General features: G+C 35.8%; 1 protein-coding gene across 1 annotated transcript; it reads right to left on the bottom strand.

Moving 5' to 3' along the window:
* Positions 1-6,008: 6,008 nt before the first annotated feature.
* LOC127862334 (uncharacterized) lies at positions 6,009-13,286 on the bottom strand. Its single transcript, XM_052401417.1, has 3 exons — positions 12,808-13,286; positions 10,667-11,816; positions 6,009-9,653 (listed from the first exon to the last, which is right to left on the bottom strand). The coding sequence occupies exons 2-3, from the start codon at positions 11,373-11,375 to the stop codon at positions 9,304-9,306; spliced, it is 1,059 nt and encodes a 352-aa protein (XP_052257377.1). The 5' UTR covers positions 11,376-11,816; positions 12,808-13,286; the 3' UTR covers positions 6,009-9,303.
* Positions 13,287-16,134: the final 2,848 nt, after the last annotated feature.

Genomic DNA, 16,134 nt, shown 5'->3' with positions numbered 1-16,134 from the left:
TATGTATTCCAAAAATAAGTCGAGTCTTAAGAAATTAAAACATTCGCTATTCGATCGTACACGCTTAAGTAGACGTTTACTTTGGGCTACTTAGGCTGTCAACAACCCTCATTGATCTTCGGTAAAATATCAGTGTAGAAAACGTATTGCCGGGTTTTAAATAATACGTTTTCGTTAACGATGTATTTTTGGTTCAAGGTCGTACAAAAAAATAGACTCTAAGGACGTAACTATACCCGTTGCAAGAGTCGAGTATTGTTGCATAGACCTGCATTCCCAGGGTGCAGGATCGCGTGACTCTGGGTTGGGTTCCTTCCCAATTAAACGTTTATTGGTGTAAACTCACCGGTAAAGGCTGTCTTTTTCGAAATAACTTTTTAAAACAATGTTTCGTAAGAATTTTAACTAGTGCATACAATACAGATTTTTATGCTGTTTATGACAATTTGAAATACATCGTAATACTTTATTAAATAAGCCTGTGTTCTTTTTAAAAAAAATCTGTGTTTACTGCACTGTGTAAATCCGTATAAAAGACGTTGATTCTGAAACCCTGCTTCCGATAACCACATTAGGTTCGCGATTATAATCGCGTTTATCACTTACGTATCGTGTTAACAACAAAAGGTTTACAAAAGCTATCAAGTTACTAGTTAGTGCTCGCGAAACAATTCGTATCACTTCTTACTTTTGTTATATTTTTCTGAATATTAAGTTATCAGTTACGAACATATTTCCGATATGTTGTTATTAAACTAAATGATCCAAAAGTGCATATAAAGGATATAACTTACATTTTCTTACTTATGCGAACTTTGGGATGGTAGCATTCCTGTTACTAGTTCATAATCTGCTAACATCAATCATCACATGCTTATTGTTTCTGTTACCACTCAAGTTGGCCCGTGGTGCGAATCTAAATTCAATAATATTCCTCTTACTATTTTATTACATGTAAATGAAAATAATATCAATTTAAAGTTCACGTATCTAAGTGTGTTAGCCAATGGTGTTTTGCAATATCGTGCTAACACGAACCTTACCACAAGAACATTCTTGTTACCAGATAAGTATCTGCTACTACGTTAACATTCCTTTTACCAATTAAGTTATCTTAAAAAAAAATATTCTCGGAAAATCACGGCACATTTTTTGAAGAGACTAGTATTGGCCAGCGTTATGCATGTCCCACTTAACATTCAGATGATGTATTGCGCCCGAGGTCCTCAGCAATATCATTCTAACGTAAACCTTAACACGATGCAATTCCTGGTACCAGGTGAGGTTCTCGATAATTAACGCGTTAATGAATTAGGAATTAGATTCTAGGAACAAGTGAATATTCAGGTTACCACTAAAGAGTAAGTTTTTGTTAACTGAAAGCATGATGTCAATTTGGTACCCTTATAAGCCAGATTTGAGTTATACAGAACAAAACAATCAGAGAAAACTATAGCAGACAATAACAAGATGTAATATAACACGATACTCCAGTGTTTAACGAGATAATTATCGCAAAACGTATGTAGTTATCGTAGGGCACATCTAAGGCACCATAGTCGAGAAAGGAAAAATGATCAGAACATACAAATCATTATCTTTGCAAGCTGTTTGTTAACATAAAATTTCATTGAAATGAATCGTTTAATCGCATCGATTTTCTAAAAAAAAGGTTTAAATTTTACGACCTTTTACAAAATACTTAAATATACATGCCTTGCATTCCAATGTATGAATACAAAGGGATAAGTGGTGATGTTCTGCATGTTAAAGTATATATTTGTTCTCTGGGTTGGTTTAAGTTCGTACATGTATGTTAGTCGAGTGAAATGCTCAAAAGAATGGTCATCAGGTTACAGAGGAGTATTGGTTTTGTTTCCAAAGAAGGATCTATGGGGAATATACCAATAAATTACATATACACAACTTTAGTTACTGCAAGAAACAACTAGTTGATAATATGATTTAATACCTTCAAACTGTTTCCGTATGTTTATACAAAAAATTAATATATTGTGCAATAAACCATTATTTACCCTTTCAGACTTTTTCCTCCTAATTCTACAACATTTCTCAGGTTGTAATAAATATGTTTAATTAGCTTAATTATGATGTGTTAATTAAATGCCTTTATGTAAAACATATAATTTTTATTGCAGTAGAAATACAGTCTTTCCTGGCCATATTTCTTTAAATGGGTGACATCCGATTCAATAAAAAATAACGTGTACTATATACGTTTAATTCTGTAGGATCATAATTGTTAGCTTGAGCAATACTTTAAGTAGTAAATGAAACGATTGTTGCTTGTTTGATCAGCTTTTGTGCGGGCGCATACAATGTCTTCTTTGAAAATACATTGATAAGGTTCATATGACATAATTGAGGAAAAACTAAAACTAATCAAACAGCATCAAACCATGAATATGTATTGAGCACATGCGCACATTAAGAACTACGTTTGTGATAAACCCTGTCTAACATTTTCCTTTTACAAGATTTGGATTCGAAACAAGATCTTTCAAGACCATCGTATACAATCTTGTTCAATTGTAAGTTGTATACTTGTTCGAATTTAATTAAAATTTACACTTAAATTCGCAAGTCTGTCGTACCTGACATTTTGTATACCAAATGTATTTTAAACCTTAGCTACAGCTATCATAACTCGGTACTAACATTTATGTCTCATGTATATGTTTATTACGAACGAGATCGATAATGTACTTTTACTATCTTCAATTATTGGGTAAGTTAAAGTAAATAATCCTACAGCAAGATTTTTTTATTTACTATCTTATCTATTTGCAAACGACTTCTTGATCATCGACGAGCTCGCCTATATGGGATGATTAAAATACCTGATGAAAATAATCCATTTGATAAGAAGTCTCAAGTTATTTTTCTAACCTTAGCGTCCTGTCATTGAGCATGCTTTTTCTCTACGAAATGAATTCAATCATTACTTTTCAATGTCGGGCCTTGTGTTCTCAAAGCGTCTAGATAAAAAATTTCAATTAAATCAGACATTTTATATTCTTGTTCATTGAATTTTGAAAGTTGATATTAACAAAGCAGTATCAAAACTAATAATCGATTTATCAAAACTGACAACATTTGGACGTATTCATAATAAGACTTTTTAAATCAAAGTGTCGTCGACAGTGGTTTGAAATGGCAGTAAAAGTTTTGCGAACACTACTTCAGGATTCATATCATTTAAACAATTGACCTAAGACACCTATCTATTTGAGGTCGATAGTTAAAGGTCACTAATAGTTCATTAATCTGAGCAAGAGATCGTGTTTTTGCTAACATTGTTGAAAAACGTCCGACAACTTTGAAGAAGTCTCTACTGTGTTAAAAGTTTAACACGCGTCAACACGAATGAGTTCCATAAAAATACAAATTCACTTTTTGTTTATCCTTTAGCATTTCCATTACAGCATTTTCGACAGTGATGATTTTCTCTGTCGCTTTATATTACCTTCCATTAATGCGATCTTTATTAAACAACACTGCATACACTTTAAGTTTGAATATCAATCACCTAACTTTTCTAAAGAAGGGACTGGTCTAATGTTCTTTTCTTCCCCAATTTAAACCCCAGTAAGACATATAAATTTCTATAATTACAGAATCGCAAGCCATAGATTGTATTCATGTTCTTACTTTTGGCAACGTGTATCGCGTTATTATAAAAACAAGGTTTTAAATAACAACTTGCATGCTTACAAAAGATATATTTATAATAATAACATGTCCTTAAATTAAAAGTAAGCACCCTTATATGACAATATTGGTTTCAATAGAAACTTTATTTGAAAAATAATGACTTAAATGGCAATTACCGTTGAGAAGTGGAGCTTCTAATCAAATACAGACTTGCAATATGCTATGTATGCACGAACAAGTCAATAGTTGATCGATTTAGGTTGTCAAATAATGTACAGTTTATTCAAAGTAATGAATGGGTTTAAGTAAACGAGTATCCAATGACATTGTGTAATTATGTGCTTTTCAAGGCCTTAAGAACAGTTTGGGTATTGAGGATAATAAAAGATGTCCTTGCAAATTTTGTTGCTAGTTATCCCTACGCTTTTCGGAGAAAAAAGTGGGGATATTGTGGTTATCTCCGTCTACCGTCCGTCCTGGCCACCTGCTCCTCCTACACTATTAGCACTAGAACCTTTAAACTTACACAAATAGTAGCTATGAGCATATGTGCGACGGTGACAGCGACGGACTTTTCATCTTACCCCTGAGTCAAAAGTTATGGGGGTTGGGGTGGGGCCGGGTGAGAGATTTTCCTGCGACCGCGATTCGAAAAAGGCTCATAAGAACTGTGTTCCTTCAGATATTGCTTTCATATTTGATATGCATGTGTATCTAGACAACACCTATCCATGCGCAAACAATTTTTTACCCCTGTGACCTTGAACTTGATCTTGGGGTCAGTTTTTAGGTTTCGAAATCTGCGACCGCGATTCGAAAAAGGCTCAAAACTACTGTGTCCCTTCAGATATTGCTTTCATATTTGGTATGCATGTGTATCTGGACAACACCTTTCCATGCGCATAAAATTTTTGACCCCTGTTACCTTGACCTTGAACTTGGGGTCAGTTTTCAGGTTTCGAAATCTGCGAGCGCGATTCGAAAAATGGCTCATAACTACTGTGTCCCTTCAGATATTTCTTTTATATTTTGTATGCATGTGTACCTAGACAACACCTATCCATGCGCACACAAAATTTTACCCCTATGACATTGACCTTGAACTTGAGGTCAATTTTCAGGTTTCGAAATTTTCGACCGCGATTCGAAACAGGCTCATAACTACTGCGTCCCTTCAAATATTGCTTTCATATTTGGTAAGGATGTGTATCTGGACAACACCTCTCCATGCACATAATTGTTTTTACCCCTGTGACATTGACCTTGAATTTGGGACCAGTTTTCAGGTTTCGAAATCTGCAACCGCGATTCGAAAAAGGCTCATAACTACTGTGTCCCTTCAGATATTGCTTTCATATTTGGTTTGCATGTGTATCTGGACAACACCTTTCCATGCGCATAACATTTTTGACCCCTGTGACCTTGAACTTGAGGTCAGCGTTCAGGTTTCGAAATCTGCGACCGTGATTCGAAAAAGGCTCATACCTGCTGTGTCCCTTCAAATATTGCTTTCATATTTGGTACGCATGTGCATCCGGACAACACCTTTCCATGCGCATGAAATTTTTTACCACTGTGACCTTGACCTTGAGGGTCCGCGTTTAGATTTTGAAATCTATTATGTGGTTATCTCCGCCGTCTGTACGTCCGTCCTGGCCTCTATCTCCCCCTACACTATTAGCAATAGAACCTTGAAACTTACACACATGGTAGGTATGAGCATACCGTATTTGCCACAGTGCACTATTCGGAATTTTGATCTTACCCTTGGGTCAGAAGTTATGGGGGCTGGGGTGGGGCCGGGTCAGAGATATTCACTCATTTTGTTCAGGTTATTTTACATTAACTTCTTCATTTCTACACCCATTTATTTCAAATTGTTACTGAACATCTCTTATGGCAATACGGTCAATCTCAACTATGCATGGCCCCATTACCAACCCTGGGGCGCCCCTGGGTCAAACATGCGGCGTGGGGATACGCGTCGGCCTCTGCCGCGCCATTTCTAGTTAATTATACAATTTTATACCATTTATGTAACAGTTATGCAAATTAAGAATTATGTTTAGCTCTGAATATAAAAGCCTTACGGTATAATTTTACAGCAATCGAAATTGTATATTTTTGGTCGGCTTCTATTCCAGTGTTCTATCAAAAAGCTGATACTATTTAAGTTTCGTGTCCTTGGGTTTTGTTGAATTCGTTATTTTGTTAATGTTTTGAACTAGCATTGATTTATTTCAACAATCCTCCGATCGCTTTTTTTTCTTTAAATTACTGATTTAATTTGAACCACTTGTATTTTTATAACAAATAATTTAAACAAAGAACATGATTAAAGGAAACCCGTTAAGACAATGTATTGGAGAAAAAGATGCACGGTTCATGTAATTAAAGACCTTGTCACACAGCGATTTACGGCTTAATCACGCCAACATTGCGTCAAACATAAATCTCCCGTGAAATAGACGATGTTGTTCGCGTTGATGTCGAGTTTAAGACGATCTTGAGTCGATTTTCAGACGCGGCATGACGCGGAGCAAATTTTGAACGGCGTTGGACGTAGAAAAAAGTTTTGAACTGTTCAAAATTGTATACCTCAGACAACCACGGGTGATACACATGGAAAAGACGTGCAATACACGTTAAACACAAGTGATAATTCGCGTTCCGGCAGTGATTAAAACGTTGGAAGACGTAATAAGACGCACAAGTTTAGCGGACTGTCACGGGCAGAGCACGGTCATCGGACGGGTGTTACGCGTTGGTATCCAGGGAAATGGGGTGTGATTTGCGGCTTATCACTGACAAGTGGGGTTTTCCGCGCACATAGCACTACCTAAGACCGTTGAAACGACGTATCGAACAAGTGCTCAATACCAATATTTTCTTTCTAAGCACGCTTATATCGCTTCTGATTTGCGGAATATACATACAGCAATTTTCTTTTTCACTCTCAGTCTAGATGTCAAGGGGTGAACATGCACTTTGATGGCCATATTATTATCATATTCTTGCTCCAGCACCAGCAGAATTAACTGATACGGGCCCAACATATTCTTGCTTAGAGAATTGGAAGTATGAAGAGGAGGGGAAGGGTAGTACGGAATATCTGGGTGCGTGACTGGATTTCGAGGGGACTTCAGCTGGGGTTTTACGACCTCATGGTCGAGCTGAGTAACGAAGATCCAAAAGCTTTTCAGAACTCCATGAGGATGCCTCCTGCGATGTACGATGAAATTGTAAAGAGAATGACACCGGCACTTACCAAGGAGACCTCCTTCTTTAGGTTTTCCACATTGATATTTGGTCTTTATCTTCCAGGCAGCAATCTTCTGCTTCTAACCTTTCTTGCTTCGCACCCAGAGGTTGCAGTTGGCCTTCAGCTACTCTAGAACGCATGGGTGTGAATTCTCATCCTTTCAGCTGATGTCTGCCTTTTCAATGTCAAACTTTTTTACACATAGTTATAATATTTTCTGGATCTTTATACAAATGAAGAATTAAATTGAAGCCTGTAAAAGGGGTAGGATATTTTCTAACCCCGAGGTGTTTGTTAAATCACAATCGTGAGAACATCCTTTTCTATAGCTGCGTCAAGACACCAGTCCTTCTTGGGGCATGATAGGCAGCCTACGCCTTTCCCTTATCATGTCTCCGTCCACGGCCCTTGCTTACGAGAACTGGTTCTTCCTCCTTGACTTGAAAAGGTGTAGAAGGATTCACCTTTTCCACTATTAGTGTGTCTCCTTCTCAATGGCTTGGTGGCGATGTATTCTCCAAGCCCCATGGGTGCCAGCAACAGGGATCTCAACAGAGGTATGTGGTAATGTTGGCAGCAGTGGTGTTTGCAGGAGGGATGGAAGCTGGCTTGGCGACAGGAGTAGCACCTTAACATAAAAAAGTTCATTAAGTGACAATTTATTTAGTTACTTGCTTTAGATTTTCAGTTCTAAATAGAAATTCGAAATGTAAAATTTGAAAGAAAAAAATGCAAAGGAAAATACAGTGAATTGATCAAAATAAAAAGTACTGACCATCAACTGCAGCCTCTGCTTCTCCATGAGCAACATGGTAAGAATTAGCCTAAGGTCCATGGCCTGGACTGGCAGCATCAGCAGGAGAAGCATGGACCTTGGCCTTGACATGAACCGTTACCTGGGCATGTGAGGCTTGAAGAGCCTAATCCTCATCTGGGGCATTGGCCTTGTTCTTCGAATACTTAGTTGGCTTCTTCTTTGCAGAGGCAAAGCTGCGCTTCCGACGAGGCCGAGCCGTGACTGGACAGTGCTATGGCACGTGATCAGCAGTGCTCCAGACCCGATAAGGCCGCGGCTAGCCGTGGAAACTTGCCTATTTTTGCCCCCGTTTAAACAATCGCGAACATATTTCGAACCTTTCACGCGGCTGGAAGTGGTTAGCTTTGCTTAGGCGATGTTTCAGCAGTGGATCAGACGCCAACTGCCAGACCAAGTACAAAGCACGCCCAAAGCATAGTCAAGCCAACATTTACCAGAAATTAATACTTTCGACCAAGTAAAAAAAAGATTTTCATTTCTTTTTTGTACGTGATTTAGCCGTAATGCGCTATGTGACCGCACCTTTACACGTTATTCCAACCGAGCTATAAAATGTGAAGTAACAATAATGTTGATACAAAATATTTGCACACTTCAAATTAAAAACCCTTCAAAAACCTTCAAAACTCAAATTAAATGGCAAATCCTTCTTGGAGAAAATGAATGTTATTGGAAACAAATATATATCATTCCATTTAAAACACTACTGATAGCACACTGAGAAATGTCCAATATAAATACATCAAGCGAATCATAGCAACAAATAAATATATGTTTAAGTGCAACCTATCAAACACAAATTTATGTGATATATGTAGTGAACATATTGAAACAATAGAACATCTGTGCTTGGAGTGTAAACATATTCAAACTCTATTGAACCAATTTATAACATTTCTAGTGAGAAACAACAATTAAATGTTAAACTATCTGGTTTAGACATCAGCAAGTGACAAATACCTTCAAAATACTGAAGGTTTATTACGCTGCTCTTACTAATATTATATAAATGAAATATTTCATATTCAGCAAGAAATACAGAAAACGTAAGATTGAAATTGAAAAAGAAAAATAGCTTTCAACAATACACTTCACATATTTTATATTAAATGGAAACACATTAAACTTTAATAATCCAGTCCATTTGTTTCTACCAACCTTATGCAATTCAATCTTTTTAGTTATACTTATTCTGTTTTCCGTGATTTTAAAGCATCTAAATGTATCACAAACACCCAAGGTAAAAAATACACATAAACCATTTTTAAATCTAAAGGAAAACACAAGGTCCAAAATATGTATATATAAGCATATCTTGTCTGCTATGTTTGAACATAATTGCTACTACATGGTATCACTTTGTTTTGTGATCATAAACATATATACATCTCATGTTTCATATTGAATAAAAAAAACATTTTTTTATATTTAAACATATTTGTTTAAAACAACTTTAGTACTAAGCCAGTTCGTCATTGTTCTAAATTATTTTTGTTGAAAAAAAAAACATAGCGTTAAATAGTTATACTATGGGCACAAACTGTTAACATTATTTGTTTTCAAACACAAGAATACATGCTATATCATCATCTTGTTCAGTCAAAATGATTGCCTGCGTCATCTGATTGTAAAAAACGGACTGCACTGTAAAGTCTATATTAGAAATCTTTTCATATTTGGAAATTATCGTCCGCCCATCACCGTCTATCTGTATGATTCCTTGTGTATATCTAAAGACCAGAACCTGTCCTAACGGAGTAACATGTATATCCGTGTGGCAACCTATTTCATCTAATCTCGATAGCACGGATCCATCCATGGCTAATGTGATAAGACAGTCTTTATTTGTGTTTGTTACGAAGATCTTGTCGCCATGGAGGCCAACTGCGCACTTCCAAACTAAAATAATAAATAGTTATCTTTAAAAATGAGGAAAGAATGCGGCAAATTTGAGATCTAAAACTTCATTCTACGGGTGGAAGGGGTGGATATGAGGGTCGCTTAAACCTATTGAATTCTTCTTTTAGTTATATCATTGCGTTCAGTTAACCAAGTCACAGTTGTCATGTACAAGCTTCACCGACCCAGTTTTACCTGCGCATAATGATTTCAGCAAATTACATGTTTTTGAATCGACTCAGGTATGAAAACAATCGCCATGGAAATAGATTCATGACATATCGCCACTGAGTTATTTGCGCGGTTAAAAACTATAGTCAAAAGTCGGTTGAGAATGCCGGATACAAATAAAATGCCGACCAACTGTTTTAGTTATATTAACAGTGATTTCAAATTGAACTTTTGCAACGTGTACTTTACGAAACATTATTTCTCTGACAACCGAAATGTATGCACTTTATTGTTAAGATAGTCATTTAGAAGGTGATCATATTATTTCCGCTTATTTGGCAGTATCGCTGAGATGGTGGTAACCATCAATCATAGTTATTGCAGTTTAACCGACAAATATACCAAACAGCTCAAATGTCGCAATTTGTTGACATTCAATCGATCATAAATTAAAGAAGCAGATAGATTTGATATAGCACATATACAGATAAATTAATGGCTTAATCAGACTGGATAAAATAACAAAGCGTTGGTAACTTTTTTATCTTAATTTTGCAAACTCGCATAACAGGTGAACATTTTTTGTGATATCTCACAAATATATGAATGGAATCTTTGCAAACGCAACTGTATTTATTTATTGAAATGTAAGAATATATTTATTGTTTAATGTATGCTTGTAATCTTATTATAATGTCAATTAAGATTATCAATCGCATAAACATGTAAACGAGCCATTTACACATATGGATTTTAAAGCAATTATTGGCTGTAAATTAACGTGCTCATAAAAAATATATGATGAATAATTTTGAATGTTTAAATGTAATAAAATACACAACCTGTACGATTGTCCGATTTATCCTCGTAAATCTTTTCAACCAGTGACCCAGTCATTTTGTAATGATACAATGCGGTGCCTGAAGTAACGTACAAATCATCCTTGTAGCTGGCAATTCCAATACACAAATGTGTAAGATGTATTACCATGTCCTTGATTAGTTGCCCTTTGTCCAAACCGATAAGTTGAACCTGGTGAATCGTGTCCATTTCGCTTGTTTCATCCCCAGAACTACCATCATCAGAACTATCAGGCTTATTCGATAACGCAATAGCTATTTCATTTGGCCTGATTGTACAAATATCAGTACAGGTCCCAGATATTTCAGTATGACTGATTGAACGATATTGCTGGTCAAATAGCGCCAATGTCTGATTACTAAAAGCAATAACAATATGACCGCTAAGAAAACCGCAAATACATGTACCTCGAATATGAATTTCATCATCCGACTTAGTCGACGCGTCGTCATTATTCAGATTCATTTCATCATTGGGCCGTTCAGAAATGCTTATATTTTCACGTTCTTGATTGAAGCATGTTTGCAATTGTACAACATGTGCGTATTTATCTTCTAATGTGAATATTTCATTTTGGTTACCGTGTGGTGGCATTTTTCGGTTGTTATGCACAATGATACCGAGATGAGTCATTTTGGATAGGTACTTCTCGATTCCCGTGTTTGCAACGAATGTTATTGAATAATCCATTTTAATAGAATTATCATTGATATATTTTCCGATACCTGTATTTTGTCCATGATTTTTTTTCCGGCAATAAACTGTAATTCCTTGCTCTTATTTCCAATGTCTGGTAGTATATCATTGAACATGTGTAAGTCCGCGTTAATCTTTGTACAATCATCGATATTGGACTTAAGTGATTCTTGGAAGCAACTCTTCATGTCATCAAGTTCTCGCAACGTATTTTTCTCAAGCATATCCAAGGCAGTAATGACTTTCTGGCGCACGTCTCTAATATCATGCACCCGTTGAATATAAGATACTTCTAATGTTTCTAGTTCACTCCGAAAGTTTGCCTTCATTTCTTTTGTTTGTCCCTGAATATGTTGTATTTTGGTCGACAGTTTCCGAATTCCTGGCCATGGTTTATTAATTACTGATTCAGACAACAATTTTACATCGCATGTTCTGGAATAAATAATAAAAACAAAAACACGTCAAAAGTTTCATAGTCATTATATTCATGCACGTATCTTAAGCATAAACTTTTAAAATGGTAAATAAAGAATGATAAGTACACACCAAAATGACCTTGTATAATTGTATGCAATCTCTATTTACTTCAAGAAGAGCAATATATAAATAAAAATGTCTGAAAAGATACAGATTCAGCGTCCCTTAAATGGAAAGAAGCTAATTTTAAAATTTGCACTGTTATTAATTTAAAGATATGTTCATACATCGAGATTTGTTTACAGAAATTAGAAAAATGCAAGTCACTATAAAAAAGGGTTACATTTATCACAGATACATTTTCTAAAAGAATGTTATAAAAACGGAATTAAATTAATTCAATCGTTAACGAATAAGGTCGTACTTAATTAAATAACTAAATGCCATGTGTTCTTTGGTTAAAATGATCAAGCAACACACTGATGAGCTTTAAAAGAGACTTCGATTTATTAAAACATAGCTACATACCCCGTCATCAAAAAGTAACATCATTTTTGACAAGTTTGCTTTTGAATGCAACTAAAAACATACTATACCTTTTAATGACTCGAAGCTATGAATACGCATTCATTTATGAGTACAAAGTGTGTTTGTTTTGAGGGATTGGGGGCTGGTAATAATTTCGTTAAAGCGATATTTTTACAATGTGTAAATAATTTAATTGAAAATATTAAGGTTGTATACAATGGTAAAAAGACGCAGACAGTAATATATGCACGGGATTATAGTATTAACACCATGCAAATTACAGTGTTTTATTAAATGCATTTGTCTGACAGTTTTTAATTAATTCATTCATTTAAATACGATACACGATATACATAGCGTATAGTAAACATTACTTCAAATATATTTGATGATTTTCTTCTTGCAGGTAATTCATGCAAACTGCTAGGAATGTATATACACTAGCAATGAAATGTAATGAAACATGTTATCTACATACCTATGGTTTAGCAGAACACATGTATTGCAGCAGAGCTTGTCGTGGCCCTCACATATAAATTCAATTTGTTTTCCCTTGTGAACTTCACAACGTTCTAGAAAATCCATGTACTTCTTGGCAAGCGGCCATTTATTCACTCCGCCTCTAGCAAAGGAATTATGTTTCTTATACAGCTTGTTGTGTGGTTCAATGCATTCTTCACAGTAAAATTTAAGGCAGTTTTCGCAATCAAATCTTGCTTCTTTTGTTTCATCGCATTCCGCGCAACAAAACTCAACAACTGAATCTGACCCTTGATCCGCAAACGAAACAGCAGTGGCTTCCATTATATCAGTATATTCAATAATGTATTTTACTTAAATGAAAGTGCGCTTTACGCAAATTAGTTCACTGTTATAAACCCCGCTATGTGTGCATACGCAAATATTAGATCTTTAACTCACATCGATCACAACTATACTGCAATTGATATTGCGAAACACAACGTGAAATAGCTTGTCGTGTGACTTTATCTTCAGATTTCTTATTATCGATATTTCAGCTTACCCCAAACCAATATACATGTAAAAAGATAACGTTGATTTATTCTACTCTTGAACGAACACAAATGTTGAATTCGAACGGGTCTTTACCTGTAACATTCCATTATCTTCGCGAGTTTGACACAAGACGCTCCCATTACATCATGACTGAAAAAAAATGCAATCGGTGAAAATATGATTTCTCGCGATGTCTAATATACAATGAATAGCTTGGCAATTGCTTATGACATATGTTCAAATACATAAACCGATTATAAGTGTATGGAGACTTCACGTTTAATAACATCGCGAGAAATTATATGACGGATACATGTTGTTCTGTATAGAAACTTCATTCAGAATTTGACTATATATGATCTCGAATCATTTTAATTTCTCGTTTTAAAACTGATGGACACCTGGTAGATTCTGGTAGGTGCTTCTACAAAAGATGAAGATACCATATAAGCAGGCAGTGGAATAGAAACCTATACCCCCTACCGAGATTTATTTTATCACCTTGACGCGATGACCTTGATTTAGAGCTAGCATGATTGACTTCTAGATGTTTTTTTTATTTCCTTAACAGTCTCAAATGATCATCGATATAAGAAGTAGATACAGATACAATTAAGCTCAACTAATTGACCTAAAATTGTGACCTTTGACTTCTTTACTTGGGCTCAATAACATGTACAGTGTAGGAAATGATTCATAGGCTTTGTTACCTGCCGCAGATTCGAAATTGGAAGCTAAAACTGACCCATGCCTCCTGCAAATTCCCTTAATGGCATAAACATTGTAGCGAAGTTTCATGAAATTCATTTAATGGGTTTATGTGATATTCATCGGATATGACCATGAAAGACAAAGCGTTTGCCCTTTTATCTTGCGTTACTGACTTGTGTATGTTTCACTTAGTCTCAATGGCGTTAATATTTAGTCAAGTTTCCGGAATTTCCTGAAACAATATAGGAAATGCGGACACACACATGGAGTCTCATTCATTTGACAATAAAGTACGGTGCTACTTACTCATGCTTCCAGCAGATCGCAGCAATATTCTTAACATGTTAGACAAGTTTCAAGCATTGAGCATATTGTTTTAACCAAAATTATAAAAGTATTGAATAGTGGGGCATTGAATAATATGATATTTACTGGTATCATGTTATATTTGACGAGGTTTTTGTCGAGGTCATTTTCGTATTCTACCGGTGAATATCTATTGAAGACCTACACACTTAGGTATCAGGCCCATTATGTGATGTGTATTTTTTATGCCCCCAGTAGGGTGGCATAAAGCAGTTGAACTGTCCGTCAGTCCGTCTGTCAGTCTGTCTGTCAGTCTGTGCGTCCTTCCGAAAACTTTAACATTGACCATAAATGCAATATTGCAGATAGCAACTTGATATTTGGCTTTCGTGTGTGTCTCATGGAGCTGCACATTTTGAGTGGTGAAAGGTCAAGATCAAGGTCATCCTTCAAGGTCAAAAGTAAAAAAATACAATCCAAGGGAAGTAATAAGCTTTAAATGGAGATAATTATCTGATCCAAAATATTTTTTTTAATCAAAGCGGCACAGTAGGGGGCATTGTGTTTCAGACAAACAAATTGTGGTAAAAGGTCAAGGTCAAGGTCATCCTTCAAGGTCTTAGGTCGAAAATACAAATCCACTGGAAGTAATAAGCTTTAAAGGGACATAATTATTATACATAATAATATGAAACCAGGTTACCAGGTAAAATATGTTAACCATTCAAAAGTGAAACTCAGGCTGCTGGAGCAGTATTGCATTCTTATTATACACCGAAGCCACACATCTTGCATTTACATTAATACACATTGCCGTTACTGGTCTTTATTTTATGCTTTCCTGTGGTTTATAGAGAAATATAAGTGAATTGAAACTGATAATATCTCTGTTTTAAACAGTGAAAATTAACAGTGAACATTATACATAATTTTCACTGTTTACTGTGGAATGACGTCATTTTTTTGACGAAATGATACATTATCCCAGCGAAATTTTAGTTAAACTCTTTAACAATGTATATAAACTGTGAAAAAAAGGATAAAATAAAAATAAAATTTGTTGGATTCGGTGGAATATCGATTTTAATTCACGAGTGATCATAGAAAACAAGGGCTGTTTGTAAAACATGCATGCCCCCCATATGGGCTCTCAGTTGTAGTGACAGCCATTTTGTAAATATGTTTTTTGTCACTGTGACCTTGACCTTTGACCTAGTGACCTGAAAATCAATAAGGGTCATCTGCGAGTCATGATCAATGTACCTATGAAGTTTCATGATCCTAGCCATAAGCTTTCTTGAGTTATCATCGGGAAACCATTTTACTATTTCGGGTCACTGTGACCTTGACCTTTGACCTAGTGACCTGAAAATCAATAGGGGTCATCTGCCAGTCATGATCAATGTACCTATCAAGTTTCATGATCCTAGGCACAAGCGTTCTTGAGTAATCCGGAAACCATTTTACTATTTCGGGTCACCGTGACCTTGACCTTTGATCTTGTGACCTGAAAATCAATAGGGGTCATCTGCGAGTCATGATCAATCTACTTATCAAGTTTCATGATCCTAGGCATAAGCGTTCTTGAGTTATCATCCGGAAACCATTTTACTATTTCAAGTCACCGTGACCTTGACCTTTGACCTAGTAACCTGAAAATCAATAGGGGTCATCTGCGAGTCATGGTCAATCTACCTATCAAGTCTCATGATCCTAGTCATAAGCGTTCTTGAGGTATCATCCGGAAATCATTTTACTATTTCGGGTCACC

This window comes from Dreissena polymorpha, chromosome 16 (genome assembly GCF_020536995.1).
Source record: "Dreissena polymorpha isolate Duluth1 chromosome 16, UMN_Dpol_1.0, whole genome shotgun sequence".
Classification (NCBI taxonomy): Eukaryota; Metazoa; Mollusca; class Bivalvia; order Myida; family Dreissenidae; genus Dreissena; species Dreissena polymorpha.
Note: the sequence above shows the minus strand (reverse complement) of the source record. Positions and strands in the feature narration are given on the sequence as shown.

What these genes read in the sequence shown, in the direction of transcription:
- LOC127862334 (XM_052401417.1), bottom strand. Translation starts at nt 11,375, where the DNA reads ATGGATTATTCAATAACATTCGTTGCAAACACGGGAATCGAGAAGTAC. An exon ending in TAAATCGGACAATCGTACAG is followed by an intron (nt 9,654 to 10,666) that starts GTTGTGTATTTT and finishes TTATTATTTTAG; the next exon opens with TTTGGAAGTGCGCAGTTGGC.